The 19974-nt window shown below is 51.9% G+C and overlaps 1 protein-coding gene across 1 annotated transcript; it reads right to left on the reverse strand.

Annotated features, from left to right (window-relative positions):
• Nucleotides 1-936: 936 nt before the first annotated feature.
• On the reverse strand, nucleotides 937-2803 carry LOC120848741. Its single transcript, XM_040220759.1, has one exon. It carries the CDS (start codon nucleotides 2801-2803, stop codon nucleotides 1040-1042), a length of 1764 nt encoding a protein of 587 aa, XP_040076693.1. The 3' UTR covers nucleotides 937-1039.
• Nucleotides 2804-19974: the final 17171 nt, after the last annotated feature.

Below are 19974 nucleotides of genomic sequence, written 5' to 3' on the forward strand. Positions count from 1 at the left end.
GCCACCGGCCACAGCGGTGTCATCACCGAAGCTGACGCTGAAAAATGCGGTACTCGCGGTGCCTTCACTGCCAACAACCCCCGTGTCAATGCGGAGGCCGCTGTCGACATCTATCGACTGTTGCGCCATTCTGGCGCCTATATATGGTTAGCACACGGCCGCCGTAGCTAGGGGATTTCAAGTGTTTCATTTCTAACTTTCTGCACAGGTAAGTTTGTTCGGTGAAATTTGTATACCCTTAATTCACGTTTTTCCACCACCTCTGCGAAAACTCTTAGCTCGATACGTTTATAAATCGATTTATGACGCCTCTTGAAACAGCCATCGATCTTTGACTCATTTTGTAGATGGCGAGGCGGTAGTTCCAAGACGGCCATCCCCAGCATTCCTGGACACTAGAGTTCCTGTATAGGCTCCCTACGGGAGCCAGAGTTGCGCGTCTGTTTTTCACGTGCCGTCGCGCCACTATTCGCCCAGATTCAATCACGTGAGGAGCCGGATCAAGTGCCTTGCAGCAAAGTAGACAGTGCAGGCGGCCCGGCGTACGTTCGACTGCTTTTCTTCTTCTTCTAAGCGTTGTGAAAGATGGTGGGGGGGGGAGGAGAGGGCCAATAGTGGTTGCGCACCGGGCGCTTGGTCACTGGCTCTCGGGGGGAGGGAGGTGTGGGGAGAAAGGTGGGGGGTGGAGGGGGGATATAGAAATAGATTTGTAGAAGGGGAGGGGGGGGCGGGCATGTCGGAGTACGCGCGAGGGGGATTAATTTAGTTGCATCGAATACCGGGTGGCCGGGGATGGGGGGGGGCGGGGGGAGTTGGGGGTCCAGCGCTGGAGGCTGGCACGGCGCGGTGTCCGGCGATCAAGCAATCGTCCGGGGCGACCACGTCGTGTGGTGGGAGGTCCCACTCTAGTCCACCCGCGCCGGAGTTCGGGCGCGTTCGTCGAGCACGCGGCAGGTGCGCGCCAAAGCGAGCGTCCAGGGCACGACTGAGCACAGCCGTCAGGGCCCCGCTCCGCAGTCGGCGGGCGCCAGGAGGAAGTTCAGAGGGACCACAGGAGCCCGGTTTCTTCCAGAAAGGTCAGTAGGGCCCTGAGCGCGCGGTCTTTGCCGCGCCGGTCGCCCCTGGGTCTCAGTATTTGTTCTGTGGTGTTGCAGGGCAGCCCCAGTGCGGCGAGGGATGTTGTCATGGCCGCCCGGGCGTCAGCGTGTGCCGGGCAGCTCAGGAGGTGGTGGTCGAGATCCGACCATTCTCCGCAGGTCGGGCATTCCGGGTCGGCCTCGTTGCGCAGGAGATGCATCCGTGCCGGCGTCAGGGCGCACCCCGTCCGGATCCTGTGGACGACTGCGGCGGCTGGACGGCCCGTGCCCCGAGGGGGCTTCGCCGGTCGGTCCCCGGCCGCGTACCGCTCGTCCGGGTGGTTTGCGGCGGCCTCCCGTGCGATAAGAAGCTTGGCGTCGGCGAAGGGGCCCACGTCCGACGTCCGGAACTCGGCGGCGTCATGGACCCGGTCCGCCAGGGCGTCCGCGCGCTCGTTGCCAGGAATCCCGCAGTGGCTCGGGACCCACTGGAACGCCAAGCGGTGGCCGAGGCCGCCGAGAAGCAGAGCCTCACCAGCGATCTCCCGAGCGAGGGGGCATGCCCCCTCGAGCCCGTACAGCTGAGACAGGGCCGCCTGGGAGTCGGAGAGCAGCAGCCAGCTGTCCGGGCGTCGGCTCTTGTAGTGGATCAGGCGCAGCGCCAGAAGGATCGCCGCCAGCTCCGTGGTGGTGCTGGTGGCGTGGAAGGCGAACCGTTCGCCCACGCCCAGGTCTGCCCTCTCCACAAAGACAGCCGCCGTCGACGAGCCGTCGCTGGGCCGCACGGAGCCGTCGGTGTACACCCTTGCCCAGCCGGGGTGGTGCCGCTCGATGTGGTCCTCCGTCAGCTGTTTGGCCACGACGTCGGCCGTCCTCCGTCGAGGGCCCATCCCGTCGACTCGGAGGTGGACAGTCAGTGGATGGGGGTCGGAGTGCAATGGTGGGAGGGGAGTGATCGCCGGTGCAGGGCCTGCGACGTCCCCCAAAACGCACAGAAGCTGCCCCAAGTGCGACTCGGGCCTCTCCGCGATGCGTGCCAGCAGCGGTGCCGCGGACTCGCAGGTGGAAATGCGGATGAGGTGCCCAAGTGCGCGCTTTTGGAGATGGTTGCTGACGGTGTTGGCTCCAGCTTCCGTGTACGTCGGGATGGACGCCGCCGACCTGGATATGCCGAGGCAGATCCTAAGTGCGATCCGGTGGACTGTCTCGAGGTTTGCTGCCTGTGAGGTGTTGAGGCTGAGCAGCGGCAGCGCGTAGAGCGCCACCGACAGCACCAGTCCCTGATGTAGTTGGAGCATCATGTTCTGGGATGCCCCCCAAGTGCTGCCGGCGAGCGACCGCAGGGTGTTCATGCGGCGCCGCATTCTTTGGACTACGCTCGCCACCGCCGCCCCCCACGTCAGCCTCCTGTCCAGGACAAGGCCCAGGTATGTGACCGTCTGCTCGTGGATGATCGGTGGCCCCTCGATGAGCAGTGTCGGTCGGAATGAGGCCGGACGCGGGGCGTAGATGAGCGCCCGAGTTTTTCCGCCCGACACAGTGAGTCCGAGCTGCCTGAGATGATAGATGACGTTGTCCAGCGCCCTTTGAAGCTCGGCCACAGCCCTCCATCTTTCTCGGCCGCCCTGTCCGGTCACCCACAATGCGACGTCGTCCGCGTAGACAGCGACGTTGACGGGGTATCGCGCCGTGCCCCCCGTACGGGCTGCCGCCGGGACAGATGACATCCCGGCCGAGAAGAGGAGTGGGCTGATCACGCTGCCCTGCGGGACTCCGCGCGTGAGGTGCCGCGGTGAGCTCTTGTCCTTGCCCACCTTGACGGTCACCGTGCGGCCGCCGAGGAACGCCTGGACGAATCCCAGCGGCCGCCCGGTGACCCCGAGCCTCCGCAGGGCGTCAATGATCGGAGCGTGTGGCAGCGCATCAAAGGCCTGGCGTATGTCGAGTAGGACCAGTGCCGCGGAGTGTCCCCTCGCCTTGGCCTCTTCGAGCGAGCTGACGAGGTCCCCGATGGAGTCCGCCGTGCAGCGCTTGGTCCGGAACCCCGAGAAGCATTCAGGCAAGGCCCCTGCCGCCTCGAGGTGGTAGTTGAGGCGGCGCAGGACCATTCTCTCCATTGTCTTTCCGAGGCATGACGTCAGAGAGATGGGCCTGTATGAGCTTGGGTTGTTGGGGTCCTTGCCTTGCTTGGGGATGGGGACTGCCACAGCCTCCCTCCACTCGCTGGGGAGCCTGGCCGTTCGCCAGATGTTGTTGAAGAAGGCCAGGAGTTGTGGCAGGGTCCCCTCGTCCAGGTTCCGGAGGGCTTGGGCGGTGATCCCATCGGGGCCTGGTGCTGTGCGTCGGCGCGGGGCGGACTGCAGCGCGTGCCGCAGCTCGTGCAGTTTGAAGTCCGCGTCGGGGGCCCGCATGGCGGGGGCCGTCGGGGCCTCAAACATCCACCACATGGGAGGTGGCGTGCCCGGGGGAGGGGGGGTGGGGGCCGTGAAGAGCGAGTCCGCCAGGAAATTCGCCATCTCGGTCGGGGACAGATGTAGGTGTGCTGCCAAGCAGAGCACGGGGCTGCGCGGGACCGGGAGGCCGCCCAACGTCCGCACCATTTTCCACGCACGTTTTCCCCCTCCTGGGGCCCCGAAGGAGGCGCACAGGAGACGCCACTGTCTCCTGGCTAGTCGTCGCCCATGGCGCCTGAAGTCCGCGTCGAGACGCTTGTACGCTAGGATGTCTTCAGGGTGGCTGGTTCGCCATGAGCGGCGCTGGGCCTGCCTTCTGCGGGCGCGGAGTTTGAGCCACAGGAGGTCGGGGTTGGGGCGGGTGCTGGGCACCTGGACGGTCCTCGTCGCTGCTCGCACGGCGTCCTCGATAAGCTGGGAGGTGAAGGGCAATCCGGCCGCCGCCCCCTCGGCGATCAGTGCCCGGTAGTGGTCCCAGTCGGTGATTTAGCGCGCCGCGCGCCTCGAACGCGCTGCGCCGCTATTCTCCGAATTCAGTCACGTGAAGAGCGGGATCAAGATGCCGTGCAGGAAAGACGCGCTACGGGGATGAACGCGCAACTCTGGCTCCCGTAGGGAGCCTATACAGAACGGCTCTGCTGGACACTAGAGTGCCTGCATACTCACGCGCGCTTTTGCTTGAGTGGTGACATCTCAGCCATTTTCACTCCCAATCGTTTTTTTATGCATTTTGAAGTGCGCGCAATACGGTGTTACTCAGCTCGAGCCCGCAGCTTTGGCTAATGCATAGACGCCATTTCACCGCCCAAGTCACGCACCGAGTGCGCGAGAGCGTCACGCGCTGGCACATTCAGTGCAACAATGGATGTCTTCACCCTGAGACAGACAGACATGTAGGCACCCTACTGGACACGGTCTCGTTGCGCCCTCTCTTGGCTATTCTCAGCAAAACGCAGTAAAATGATAATTTCAGCCAAAATAATGCAGAAATCCTTAAGGTTCCCGGGATATATATAGAGAGCACTTATACACTCATATTTAATACCTGCTTTAACCTCGGGATTGTACACTTTTTATTCCTGGGCCCAATATAATATTGTTGCATTGGGTCCTATGAGCCACTTTAACAAAATTTTAAATTTCTTCTCACTGAAATGAAGAATCGTAAAGTTCTCGAGGAATATAATAACTGCCGACTCATAGCACGCACCGCAATTAAAGTTTCGGTATTTTAATTAATACTTTTTATTCCTCGAGGCTTTCAAATTCGGCCCGCTTTTTGCCGCTGTGAAGTTAGCACTCCGCCGTGTACCGAGAAGCTTGCGGCCAAGCTACCTTTACACAGTCTTATCGAAAAAAAAGATTTGTACGATGCGTTTGTGACAGCATATTGACTAAGAATGTGGCGGTTATTATATGACTATATAATAATTAGATGTTTACAATCAAAGTTTGTGCCCAGGATTTTAAATGTAAGCAACTGTTATGTAGGATCAGAAACACTTGCATTGTATATATTTTGCTTTGCACTTGCCTGTGTACGTAAAGTTTTAGCTCGGTTACAAACACAAACTGAACAAAATTCTTTCAGGCGTGTATAACTAGAAATATAACTAAAACGGCGCGCCGTTGGCCGTTCGATTGTTTGTCTTTTTGTCTATCTTATTTTATATATACATATATACGCGTATAAATAAAGAATGCAACGACGACGACGTTGAGAGGATGACACACCGGGCGACGGTGGTGCCTCAATCTGGAGCGTGTTTCACATGCAGCGATTCCGCGGCCGAAATCGCTGCCGCTAGTGGCGTGGCGGCACGGATCGCGAGGTTTCATTTCGCATGAGCGTTTTCTGCCGTTGCGATGGCCAATGTTGCTTGCAGCAAGCAGATGCGCACAGTCGATTACAGCGGCTTTTAACGACAATTTTAGTGCCTTAGTTTTCAGTTTTCCATTTAATTTCACCTTAACAAAACAAAACAAAGCGTTTAAAACACTAAATAAACCTTCGTCATATTTGTTTATGTTGATTATTTTTTTAACTTCGTTGTCGCGAAGGATGGACCCTCGGATCATTCTCGGCAGCGTCACGGGCAGCGCCTTCCTCGGGTGTAAAGACTCCAACCAGAGATCAGTGACTCCAACTGATACGGCCGACCCGAACCTCCTGGACGGCGTTGGAGTAGTCGGTATGTGCCTTACTTGGAGTGACGATCTGCGTTGGAAAAGACAGGTCAATGTCGCACAGTTCTCTTTCTTCCTCTCCTTGTTGTTGTTTTGTGTTTCTCAATGGCGCTTGTATAAGCCGCTTCTACCTAGCGTCTCTTGCGCTCACTACAGTATGTACTCGGGTGAGGAAAGTAGAGAAGAGCCGCGTAAATCATTGAGAAAAAAAAATTCCGAGGAAGAGGACAGCAATCCTCCAAAATTTCCTGAACAGTTCCGACGCGACTGCTGATACAGAGAAGCTCAACCCGCTGAAAACAAGAAACCGCCAACCAGTCGCTTGCGTACTTTCTCGGCTTGTCGTCTGCTTCAAGAACGTGAAAACGCCAGCGTCCTATGCTCCAGCTTTCCCGAAATATTTCTCCTCCTCCCACGTGATTTCGCACCGCGCTGTGAGTGTCCAGCGTCGAAGCTGCCCCCCTGCCGCGGCGAAACACTTCCAACCTGATGGAAGCGTGCCGCTCACCCGCTGCGGCTGGCCAGAGCGTCGCGACGGCAGAAATCGTGCCGCTCTAGGGACAAAATCGCTGCATGTGAAACCCGCTTGAGCCCTGGTTCCTCGGAAGCGGCAGCTTTTACTTTGACTAGGCTACCTCCTTGGAGCCTGGTGCTTCGACCCCAGTGGACCCCAGTGAGAAACAGCGCCATCATGTTTCTGGGGCTCCTTCATGCACCGATCGAACGGCGCGCCAAATCCCCATGGCTCGCTGCTGACCCGCCCAACCAACCTCCACAAAATATGGACTTCTGCAAATCGGACTGCTATCCTCCCCAATACCAGCAATCCATGTCGTCGTCATCATGCATGTATATACTCATCACATTATCATGTTCACTAGACGCGGCACCGCGGGCCTCCATGGTACGGGCTGCTGCCTTTCCGCGGTGCCGCGGCTCTCCATAGCCAAATAAGTAAACACTAAAAACTAAGGACTAAAGACAAAATGCTTTGCTGACCAACAGCCGGTAGCGCCTTAAAAGAAAGAACAATAGTGTTTCCTCGTTTAGTGGATACAAATTCAAGAACTACACCATAGTAGCAGCGCACATCACTGAAATAACATACGCAATACAGGCTACGTTTGCATGGATGCGATCGTAGCGCATCGAATCGAGCAGGAACCAATCGCACGCAGCCTGTCTTCCTACTCCTTCCTCTTCCCCCTATCTGGTACCAATCAAAATAGTCAAATCTCGATTCGATGCGCAACGGTCGCATCCATGTAAACGCAGCCACAGAAAATAAGTGTCTCTTGAACGCAAAGCGATAAAATACACATAATTGGGGAAATTTTTTGTTTCTAGAAGCAGCATTCAGAAGCCTATACTAAACTGATGTTTGCTGAAACTCGGGGCATATCGTGTGCATCGTTTCGAAAAAGTATGTAACGAAAACACCACGCAACACATTTGACGTTGTTTCACATTTCGAGACACTTGCTTGCACTTGCGCGCCGACCGCCGGCGTAGCCTAGCGCGTAGTCGTGATATGTCTGCGACTGATGATGATGATAGCTTATTTGACAAAAAAGAAAAAACAAAAGAAGACTCGGTGCGGACCTCCCTTTCGGCGCTGTAGTCGTTCTGTCTAATGCAAATGAGCGGAGTGGAATGTATTCCCCCTGGTAAAGTATTCGGCCAGACGCAAACGGTGTAAAGGGTGGGAGGCCGGAGAGGTGCACAGGAGAGGAGGTTCAGATAGCCGGTCGCGCGCTTCGAATTCTCCGTTTATCTTGCTCTAGGGTGCCTACATGTCTGTCTGTCGGAGGATGAAGACATCCATATTTGCCTTGAATGTGCCAGCGCGTGACGATCTGGCGCGCTCGGCGCGTGACTTGGACGGTAAAATGGCGTCTCTGCATTAGCGAAAGCTACGCGCCCAAGCTGAGTGACACCAGATTGCGCGCGCTTCAAAATGCGTAAAAAAAACGATTGAGCGGAAAAATAGCTGAGATGTCACCGCTCAAGCAATTAAGTTACTCAAGAATTAAGTTACGGCCTCATTTATGGTCTCTTGGGCGATAACCGCAGAAATGGCTGTTGGCATGGAGATTTTGAAAAACATTGCATGACACATACTAATGTGTCATAATAATAATAATAATAATATTGCGATATGATCCTTTCAATCGGATAGTAGGACATCGGTTGAAGGTGGTAGAACTGCAAAGCTTAGCAAAGGGCAATAAAAACAATTGTCTTACGCACGTCGCCTATATATGTTCATGGCAATGTGGCTCCGACGCTTCTACCACACCGAAGGGCACCGCACGATATATATTAGTTCGCTCCACTTTCATGCACGGTTTACGCATGGTGATTGGATGAAGTTACCTAAGCAGTACAGTCACACTGGTGAAAATCTGCCAAGGTTGCTCTAAAGCCCCTTCACGTTTTAAAAGTAGCGCAAGGGGCATCAATGCACGAGGCACGTGTAACGTGCAGCCCTTGGGAAGATCATGGCGGCACAGCGCAGCACTAGAGTGTACTAGAAGTAACGAGTGCGACGGAGCTACAGGCTCCGTTCATGCTGTCAGTTACACCTCAAGATGTGGAAAGCGATCAGGTGGACCTAGTGCCACTAAATAAGCTACGCTTCAGAGTAACGACACTTGGCCATATTGTGGCTTAAAATCATGGTTGCCAGTTATCTGAAGCTTTATCTGAAATCACAGGAAATGCTTTTCCGCCCTCCACAAATGATTAAACCGTTCGCGACTGAGCAAAGCAGTATTACATGACCTTCCTAACACCGAATCTAATGCTGAGGAAGTCGCACTTTTGAATCATGACGATCGGCCGTTGCGTCTGTTCTGCATACGAGCCAAAATGGCGGCGCCCACAACAATGTCGGGGAACGGAGTGCCGATACTCTAAGCGCAGCTTATTTAGTGGCTCTAGGTGGACCCAAGCCACTTCGATCGCAGCGCCACCTTCGTAGAGTGTACTAGAAAGGACTGAGTGAGACGACCGAAGCGTTTTTTTGGCGCCGCCGCTTGTGGAACGATCTTGGCGTTGGAAGGCAACGCGTTTTTCATAAAAACCGGCTAATCCGAACCACTTCGCTCGTAGTGCCCGAGAGGGTGTTACGAGCGAAGTGGCTTGGGTTAGCCGGTTTTTTCCACATGCGGAGGTACCTAAATAGCACTCCGGTCGCACCACTCGGTCCTTCTAGTACACTCTAGCAGCACTGAGCTTGCTTTCAGACGCCATTGCCTTCCCAGAAGTGGCGCGCGGCACGTGCTTCGAACTTTTCCACGACAATGAATGGCGCCACTTTTCCCAGGATAGAGAAGCTTTAGGTTGCTCTAGCGTTCCTGTATAGGCTCGCTACGGGAGCCAGAGTTGCGCGTCTGTTTTCCACGTGCTGCCGCGCCCTTATTCGCCGAGATCCGATCACGTGAGGAGCAGGATCAAGTGCCGTGCAGGAAAGTAGACGTTGCACGCGCCCCGCCGTACGTTTCCCTGCTTTTGAGCGCGGCGCCGCTATTCGTCGAAGCCAGTCACGTGAGGAGTGGGATTAAGATGCCGTGCAGGGAAAGACGGCGCTACGCAGATGAACGCGCAACTCTGGCTCCCGTAGGAAGCCTATAGAGAAACTCTAGATTGCTCAAGGTTGATACGCCACGTGTCGTGAGAATCGGGAACTAAAACAGCGCGTCTCAGAAAGTTGGCCATGGGAAGAGGCGGGAATAAATTATTCGGAATTTCCCGTGTACCTGCTCGTTTATGCTGGTCAGTGTGGTAAAACTAATCTATTTGACTGCAAATACGAACCTTTCAGCGCATGAGCATATCACAGGCAACGGTGATGTTGACTTGCGTTAAGAAAATGAGCATGGCGATTTTTAAAAGTTGCGAAGCGGAACACCACAATTCCTATTTTAACGCAATCGATTTTTCTGTTAAAACTGCATGACGCACAAATACACCGGTCAGAGTCATGCGGTGATAGCAGCACCAGGGCCAACAGTCCCTGCCACCGCTTCCGCCACCATTCCCACTCCTCTGGTTTTTTGTTCGTCCGCGAGAGGGTGACCTGCAGGCTGGAGTTCTTCCCCGATGTTAATGTGTCTGACCCTAGCCTGCACCATTGTCTCCGTGTGAAAGGGCGCCTACGTGCAAAATCTACTGACAGTTCGACTGGGCTAGCAACTTGTGGATACTAGAAAAGCTACGCAACACTAGTGTACATGCGTTTCACTCCCAAGTAGATCGACGCGCGCATGCTGTGGGTCCACTTGAGAAAACCCCAAAAGGCCGCGGACAAAGGCGCAACGAACTATGGAAACATTTGAATGCTCCTCTTTGCTTCCGCGGCGTCTATAGACGCCGCGAAAGAAAAGTGGAGAAAGTGAAGAAACCAAACCGGAAAACGCCACTTTCTTAGACGCCGCTTTCTTACGTGCTATAGCACGTAAGAAAGCGAGAAAATCGGGAGCGCTGTTGAGCGCCTGTGCTCGCCGACTCGGATGCAGCGTGGCCTCCGTCGCCTTCAAACTCGCCTCCGTTACCTGCTACAGCCGGTTTTATATGGAATCAATTCACATATTTATTTATTTATTTCGGTGCCGCATAGGATGCGGCACGTTTTGCAACAAATCTAAAACCAGAGTCAGCTCCGGCGGAAAATATTATATATGGGGAAAAGCTTCAATTGATGTTCCAATGTCTGCATGGTTATTAACTGTGTACCATTGGCCTATTTGTCCGAAGCGAGTTACCTTTAACCGCTGCAGAAAGTTAGCTGCATTTCCCTACAAGGCAGAATTTTAGGTCACGTGACCGGCAGAGCAGGAACGGCGGAGAAACATGGCGGTACATCTCCCAGCGAACGTCGCTCGCCTTGGAGCAAATATGTCGTAGTGGCTGCACTATCGGGCACGTTTGCGAGCAATGAATGGTGCACGAGGGTTTCGCTTTGCCTTACATCATTTAAATGGCAAAGTATGAGCCATGATCTCGACCCATTCTTCATATTGTATTTCAATTATGGCCCTTCTTATATGCCTAAAGAAAATTCCATCTATGTACAAGGCTTTCTATTGGCACATCTGGGTTCGAGATTAAGTTGAACCAACACAGATCTGCCCTCTAGGTCCGTTTGCTCTAAGCCGATTAACGTTAACCGCGGCAAAATGTGAACCGTCATTCATTGCTAGGTACGTACAAGTACCTAGTCAATTTTGACGAGGGCTGGATGAGCGATAGCTTCGTGTAAAGAAATTTTAAGATGTTCCAAGGCACTCCGTGTTAAGTAGTCGAAAGTGTCTGAACGGCTAGGGGAGGGGTAGTGAGCTCATCGAGCGCTCACGGCTGCCGCACTCCATGTCGATGGCACAAGAGCGCGCCACTATTGTGTCGGCTGTAGTAGCGCCTGCTTCGCATAGTATTTGCTGCGTTACTGGCGTTGTCGTAGTCGTTGTCACCATTAGCTGCGTTCGATTTACTTACACCTCCTGTACCAGTGCAGAAAAGTATAGGGCAGTCTACTTTCGGTGTGTGTTTTTAGATACGACGGGAAGTACACCGCCCTAAACACACTTCTGCACCGGTGCAGGAGGTGTAAGTAAATCGAACGCAGCTATTGTCGTCGTACTCGATTCGACATTGCACTTCATTCGACATAGGCGACAGTTTACTCTATCCTTGTTTTATTATGGGGGTGGTAGCGCGTGTCACCTACCGGATGCAGCAAATATAACTGGCTTTCAAGGGTGATTGATTGATTGAAGACCTTTAATGACAAGGATGGCTCGAGGCCGAAGTGGGAAAGAAGGGGGGGGGGGGAGGTTAGGGGAGGTGGTTGGGTCATTTCAACATGTTGAGCAAGGTACTAGGGCAGTCTACTCGCGCTACACCGCTCGGTATAAGCCACTGATTTTTCCATGATCTGCGACCGCCTTTTGGGCATCATCATCTGTTTGTATGCGGCAAAGTCATTGCTCATGCTTTGCGATTTAAGTGAGGTACGGCAACGCGAAAGCCTCCTGCACCATTCATTGCTGACTAGCGCGACCGATATTGCGGCTACAACGACATATTAGTTCCAAAGCGAGCGGCGCTCACTCACCGGGGGCACCACCATGTTTCCCCGCATCCCTACCGAGCCAGTCATGTGATTTTAAAATCCCTCCCCTAGGTACTGCGGCTAACTTTAGCCGCGGTTTGCGCCTTCGAGCAAACGGGCCCTGAAGTTAACCATTTCTTGGCCCGCTTCAATTCCATTGAACCTGCCATTCATTTCACCCTTGAATGCGAAAAGGATAACACCTTATCGTTCCTCGGTGCATTGGTGAAAAAGCAAGGGAGAGAACTGAAGTTCGCTGTCTATAGAAAACCAACGCACGCCGGTCACTACTTTCAGTTTGACTCGAACCGTCCAAAGAGTCACAAAACGTCAGTGGTCTCCACACTTCTATCCAGAGCAATGACTATCTGCTCATCAGAGACGGACAGAACAAAAGAAAAGCAGACCATCATTGCTGATCTGAAGAACTTTGGCTACAGCAACAGCTTTGTTGAGCGCGTCGCTCGTCGCAGCGGTCGCACATGCCAAAACAAAAAACCATCACAACACACGCAGCCTCGGCCTGTAGGCATCCTGCGTTGCCCAGGAGGCGCTGCGAAAAATGACTCGTTAGGACTTGTTTTGGATAGTAAAAACTTGAGCCACTCAAACTGCCCCACATATAGAAGCGTGCCTGCTCTAGCGGGGTCCACGATAACGAGAGAAGTAGAAAACAACGAAAAATCGTCGAAGCACAGGCCAAAGCTAGGAAGATAAGAGCGTGAACCAAGAAACGCCCTATCACGCTTCCCAAAAAAACATAAAGGGGTAGAAAAAACAAAAACGTCAGGACGCAAGATGTTCTAACGTCACCACTTAGAGACACGAGACGCGTACCCTAGCGGTGGTGGCATGAATCCGGAACTTTCAATTGTCTTGCGGCGTCGAATGTAGCCGATTTCGGACGTCCAAAGTTGTTTTTTTCGTTCTTCTGCACTACACAAAAGCAAATAAATCACGGCAATGGCGCCACAATAGTGAGAGTCCCAACCAGGTGAGCTTGTACTACTCAAAACGAGGGCGCCACAGTTTCTTCAAAGCTTCAGCGCAGGAGGCCCATTGCGCGTATCAGCGTCCCCTGTGTAAGCGGGACCAGCGAAGCTCTGGCACGTGTGCTACGGAAAGAAGGAATCCGAGTGTCCCACAAGCCTGTGTTTACACTGGGACGATTCATGGCGTGACTTAAAGATAGCCTCCCAAAAAAACAAGAGCACAGGAAGTGGTGTACGAGATCCCATGTGTAACGCGCCCCGCTACTTATACGGCAAGATGAAAAACTTTTCTCAGCGAATCACACAGCATAAGAACGACGTGCGCAAGTTGGACCCCGAGCGCAGCGCCGTCGTGGAACACTGCGATGTGCACGACCATCCAATCGACTTCGCGAACGCGCAAGGGATTGAAACTGAGCCACAAATCCGAAGAAGGCTTTTCCTCGAGTCTCGGCATATCCAACACACACCGGAAAACGTAAAAAGGCCACTGGGTGCTTCGCCGACGGCGTATGTCCGTGGATTGCGCCATCTGACGACGGCAAAAAACAAGAAACCATATGTTTATATAAAAAAAAAAAAATGTCGACTCGAAAACAACTAAAAAGGTGAAAACTTCTGCTGCTCTTCGCGATTTAGTCACCCCTGATGAAGAAACCAAGCGGGTTTTTAAACGTCGGGCTGAACCGTTTTCTTTTATTTTGGTGGGAGCTATTCTCTTTAAACCTAATCTTTCCCCAACCAGACAGATTTCTGTCGAAAATGTTCTCATTGAAGAAAGAAGCACGTTCGGTGGCGGCAACTAACCGGGTACCGGCGAAAGGCGTGCAGCGTGGCTGCATCTTTATATTCCTTTTTTTTTTTTTTTTTGCTCCTGAAAACTTTTGAAGGATAAATTTAAGGCTCTTTCCAGGCTTCCATGTGTCAATATGTCTTGTTAGCACAAACGTTATTCGGGTCACTTTTCTCTATTGCTATATATTGCATACTACGGTTTAGCTTAAAAATAAAGGAGAAAGATGCCTCTGTACTCAACGAAACGACGAAACTTGGGGACAAATGTGCATTCGCACAACGAACTGAATAGTAGCAGAGCTTGCTTTTTCTTTCTGCCCCACTCCCCGTTCCTGCCCCCCCCCCCCCCCCCCGGCACCCCCTGTCCCGCTTTCAATGCTCTAGATCAGGGGTGGCCAGGCTGACCCAGCCTAAGAGCCGCAAACAAAACCACGAAACTTCCAAGAGCCAGGGGGGGGGGGGGGGGGGGGGGAGAGGGGGGGGGGGAAACTTTTGTCTAGAGCAATAGACGAAACTCGAACTACTTTCAATCTATGCAAATCAAAAGCAGTCCAGCTGTAAGTAAGGTAGCAGTACAGTAGCAGTAGCACAAAATTACCAAACCTCAACCAGTCTTTCGATTTAAAACGGGTTTCATTTATCTTTTTGGAGAAGTGCTCGTGTACCGGGTGGGAGGCGGAGGGGGGGGGGGGGGGGGGAGGGGGGGGAGCCGCGAACCGCACTTTAACCCGCGAAGAGCCGCAGCTTGGCCACCCCTGCTCTAGATTATGATCACCCTATATATAGAAGGCTATGATCAAGCGAGGCTCCACGCGCCAGAGTTGGAGCTTTCCATCGAAACATCAAAGAGGCCCGAAACACCAGCTCGCCCTCGTCGTCCCCTCGCGCTCGTACAGGGAAAGAAGACCCGCTCGAAGTCGGCTCCGACACGCGAGTCACGCTCCCCAAACTACGACGAAGAGCGCGGCTGAAAAAAAAGAAAAAAAGGGTAAAATCAGGGAGGTGGGCATGAAAGCGTGGGGAACTTCTCAAACTCGGCGGCGGCGAAAAGGTGCAGGGCCAGGGGTAGGGCTAGCACCGCAGCACACATCGGCAACTCGGAAATCAGTTTAGAGAGTTTTCAGCCATAGTCTGGGAGGAAGAGGCGGGGGGGGGGGGGGGGGGGGGGGGGAAGGGGGGGGGGGGTCTTTTTTGCGTGCCGGCATTCGTCACTGGAGGGAGGTGGAAGTCGCCATTGCAAAGTGGAGAACACACCGCTAACCTCCCTCCGAACACGCCTATATGTTTCTTTTTTTCTTTTTTGTTCAATGTCTTTTTGGGAACTGAGGAAGAGTTTCACATTTTTGAGCGACTGAGCCTTCTCTACTGAGCTCCATTACTATGCCGCTACTTCTTGTGTCACTGTCAACTCCTGTGCGCGTCGTTAGCTTAAGCGTAACGACTGTCTAATTGTTTCACGGTTTCTAAGCTCGAGGCGAGACCCTAGACCCCGTACTTCCGCTTATGTCTGACTTTGTATAAGGGGGGTGGCGTTATACGCGGCAACTGTACTCCGTTTCACATGCATCCATCGCAGTCAAAACTGGTGGTGCGAACCTGCGTCAACATCCTTAGGTGGCACGTTGTTAAAGCTAAACTCCAATTTTAGTTTAGGTGCGAGTGCGGCATAGGTTAATGTACTCGTTGACACATCAAGGAAACAGAAAGTTTGGCGCATTATTTTATCACTGCGCGAAGTAGTTCGTACAAGGTTTGGTTTTCATGGGAAGAAGCGACGTCTCTGGCGTTTGAAACGTGTACATCTTGATAAAATTACTTAAACCTATTATATGGTACCACCTACATATATCTCAATTCATCGCATGAAAGGAAAACTTGCAAAGTTCTGCGAGGGGCAGTACTTTGTTTACTAGGGTTCTTGAGTGCTGCCAAGCACACGCCGCTCGTGCAGTGCAAGCATCGTTCAGGGCAACATGCCCGTGCATTGAGCTTCGACAATTCCTCATGACCGTTCGTGCACAGTTCTGGCAACTAGGTTGCTTTGTTCCAGGGATATGTCCAAAATTGGTTTCAGCACTTTTTTTAGGGGGGGAGGGGGAGGGGGAAGGGGCTACAGGTTTTCTCACAACACATTTTGTTGACATTTCAACATGGCAATAAAAATCGAGCGAGACATTTTGTGTAATTTGGAGCGTTACACTAATACCACCAAAAAAAACAAGGCCTGCGCCTATCCCCCCGAAACATCGTCAATAGTGATAGGGTGCCTACATGTCTGTCTGTCTCAGGGTGAAGGCATTCATTGTTGCCCTGAATGTGCCAGCGCGTGACGCTCGGTGCATAACTTGGGCGGTCAAATGGCGCGTATGAATTAGTCAAAGCTACGCACTCGAGCTGAGTGACACCCGATTGCGCGCACTTCAAACTGCATAAACGATTGGGCGGAAGAATGGCTGAGATGTCTTCACTCAAGCCAAAGCGCGCATGTGTATGACTATGAAGTACAGTGTTCTAAATAGTGAATGCACGCAGCGCCCCTATGCAGAGCGCAAGTTTGTCTGCTTCTGTGTCGGGGGGTTGCGGTGACGTGAGAACAGCGAGGACTGGCTGACTCTGATTAAAGGATAGTGGGTAGACCTTGAAGCAAGCTACCCATCATCCATTCTATCAGAGCCTATCAGAGCTCGGCGTTTTGTCGTCGCCGCAACCCCCCGCAAAAGAAGCAGACGAATTTGCGCTCCTCATAGCGCGCGTCAGTATCACTATGGTGCCATGGAACACTCCTCCGGCTGTTGCGCTGTCCGCCTGATGATGTCATACAAGTTTCATGCTATCGCCGACCGCGAACCTGGCGGTGTTACAGCAGCGGTGGTGATTGTGGCAGACGCCTGTTCTCCTGCAGGTCGCTCTCCAGCTTGACATGCCACGGAAGCTTCGTCAGCCAGGAGTTGGGACGCCGCGACGGCAGAGACACTCGCGTTTGGTTGTGCTACTCGCCAGCATTTGTACGACCAACCGCCAGGATCGCGACATCCGACCGCAAGAAACTCCGCCTTCTGTGACGTCATTTCTTGGCAGTTCGGGACCACTTTGGATGCGCGGGCGGAATAGGACGCTAAACACACCAGTCGGAGACGCCTTCCAGCTACCGTAGTATTACTGCCAGCGCGTCTCGCAGCGTCTTACAACAGAGCGCCGCCAGCACACTGGGACGCCAAGACAGACGCGTCTGCCGCGTTTCGATGATTCTCGTCCCCTGCTCTCGTCGAGTGCGTGTTTCCCCGCTTGGAGCGGACATGGGATCCACCAACCAGAGCCACTAATAATGACGTCATGCGCAGGCCTTGCTTTCCACTTGGCAGTGGTCTTTCGAAATTTCGCGATCGCGACGACTGCGAAAAGGGGCAGCAACCCGTTGAGTAAATGCCAACGTACATCGAACCCCTTTCACGATGAGCGTAAACAGCCCCGGGATAGAATAAATGAAAGCTTCCTTCGTTCGCCCGTACTAGCGGTCGGTATCAGAAGTCACCGTCGAACCCTTCGCGCATCTTCCACGCCAGAAGTCAAAGTGAGACCGTCTGCTGTCCCATTCTAATATTCGTTCGCGGCGCAGACGCCATACGAGTAAAAAAAAAAAAACTGATCGAGCAAACACAGGCTCGAGAAAGAATCGTAGCAAACGGATCATACGGCGAATTCACCGACGCGCAAACACTGCACAGTCCCAGGGCGAGCAGCCTGCACCCGTGAGTTGACAGTGGGGTGGAAGCTACGTGGCTCGTTGAACTAGGCATGCGTCCATCCTTTACCACGTGATTACGCTTCCGCCCTTGAGCACGCACACAGAGCGAGGTCAGGTGATGGAAGGGAGGCGGTTGGTTGGTCAGATAAGTGCGTCGCAACCACCGCACTTTCAGCTTAGGGGGTGAGCGGAATATAGGAACCCTCGTAACTCCTTGTGCCCACGGGGCAATCGAATAACCCGGGCCGCATCCCCCATTCCGTGGCGAACACGAAAACACGAGCAACGAGCATTGCTGTTCTAGCTATATATACGCCGGGTTTGGGGAGAAAAAGACAACAGCATTCGTCTCACCGTGGGATGGCAGCAGGCCCGCAATCGTTCCTGATACGGCTCCTCTCAGCTATTCGTCTCACGGGGCACAATGTGTGCTGAGACACCAAGAGAGCGGCGGGGTTCGAGCCCCAACTGATAAATGAAGACGCCCCCTCACGGGAGAACGACAAACGCTGCCTCAATACCTAGCTGCTCCAACCAAGACGGTTTAGGGAGAGGAATGTCGCGAACCTGCCCAGGCACGACTGCGAACCAGATTCGACATTCTGGAACTTGGGAAACAAAGTTCGACTCTAGCACTCCTGCGTGAAAATTTAAAACAAGCTGGGGCCACCTGGTGGTGGAAACGTGCTATAGTTATTTCGGTGTATTGTTTCATTGTATTACGCTAGGAAACTAACTCAACATGTTCGTTCTTACAACGAGAAAACATCAGTAATCATTCTATAAAAATATAGCATAAACTACTTTCTAAAGCGTTTGTCTTTTAAAACTTAAAATTTGTTTTGTGTAGAAAGCGGGAAACACTGTCCACAAGTTTAACTTTGTCGAACTTCGCTAAAAGGTCGAAAGTTCGCCGAAGCAGTCGAACTTAATACCTATGAATGCTCCCATGCTGCGGAGCAGACGAGACGCTCGGAAAGCAAGGCGGCGCGACGAGCTGGCTTTCTTGTTGTTTGCTTTGTTTTGAATTTAGTTCTGTTTTGTTTTGTATTGTTTCGTTTCGTTTCCTTTTACCACGGAGCAGAACTCCGACATTGCTATTTCGGGGACAAAAATGTCTCGAAAAATCTTTTGACGGACGCGTTTCAAACGTGAACGAGACAACGAGGCCTTTGGGGCAAACGAAACAAAAAAAGGGAATGTGGATGATGGTCTGTTTCACCGTGTGTTTTATACTCAGCCATTCATGCCGAACGGTTCGTTCTTGTATATTTGGACCACGACGTACGCTCGATTGCATCGTCGGGAGGGGCTCCAGAAAAAAAGCAAAGACCGTCTCCCGTGCATTCATTCATTCACTCATGCATTACTTTAGTTCCGAATTTGTTTTCAAAATACACAACAACTGTTTGGACCCATAACCGTTAAGGCTAGTCCGGGGTTTAATCGTAATATAGGTTAAAAAAGCGGCAGAATACAATAAACTCAAGCATCGCGCGCAAAAAAAAAAATCACGTTCTAGAAAGTAATTAGCGTAACTACATTTCATAATCATGAAATAAACTTTTTAAGGGGGGCAGGAAGTTTTTTTCCAACTTTATATTAAAAGGTATTTCACTCCAAACTAGAGCGCCATAAAATTAAATCAGCATTCGTTCATGTGCATTGTGGCATGGCGGTAAATTAAGCTTATAACTCCCTGCAGCCCTTGTCTGTCTTCTGGGAAGTCGAAATGAGTTCAAAGAAAGGGGTTCATTAGACTCGATGATTTTACCAACTGTTTAAGCTATTTTTAATTTGTAAATACAACTAAATGGCAACACGTTTAGTGATTGGAAAAAAGATCTACTAGGGTTAGTTGTTCTTAAAAATCTTATTAATCGCCTCTCCCGTTTTTGCAAGCGAGTTACCGGATCCAAGTATGTCGCGTAAGTATTACCCTCTGGATTCAATACAATAAACCAGCTGACTGTGCACGAATTCAAAATAGAGTATGCACAAAATGAATAAATTAAAACATTCCCGCGCCATTATTAATGTATAACAACCGCATGCAATTTTTTAACATATGTGCTTCTAATATGTCTAATTCTAATATGTCCAGTGCATATTAGAATCAAACAGAACGGCTAAATATTTATGACAGGTAACATGTTGTAATTCCGTATTATTCAATTGTATAACCATCTCGTCGTAATTAATCGAATTTTTCTTGGAGGGAAACACTGTAGACTTAGATTTATTTAGGTTAATTGTAAGTTGATTACTCGTGAACTATGTCGGTACCCAGGTCAATTCCTCATTGATTTTATCCTGCAATTCGCCTATTCTATCCCCAACAAACATCACTTCCGTATCATTGGCGTAATGCTTCCGAGTATTTTAAAAACGACGCAAAATCATTAACGTAAAGTGAAAAAATAATGGGCCCAAGAACTGAGCCTGTGATACACCAGTTAACACCGTTTGGGAGATAGAGATAAAATCATTTATTACTGCGCACTGTTTCTGGTTAGAGAAACAGCTATTAAAAAGCTCCGACGTTTTCCCCCGAAAGCCATACTGATAGAGTTTATAAAGCAAGATACGGTGAGTAACTGTGTCAAATGTTTTT

The sequence above is a fragment of the Ixodes scapularis genome, unplaced genomic scaffold (genome assembly GCF_016920785.2).
Source record: "Ixodes scapularis isolate PalLabHiFi unplaced genomic scaffold, ASM1692078v2 PGA_scaffold7__128_contigs__length_106722199, whole genome shotgun sequence".
Lineage (NCBI taxonomy): Eukaryota > Metazoa > Arthropoda > Arachnida > Ixodida > Ixodidae > Ixodes > Ixodes scapularis.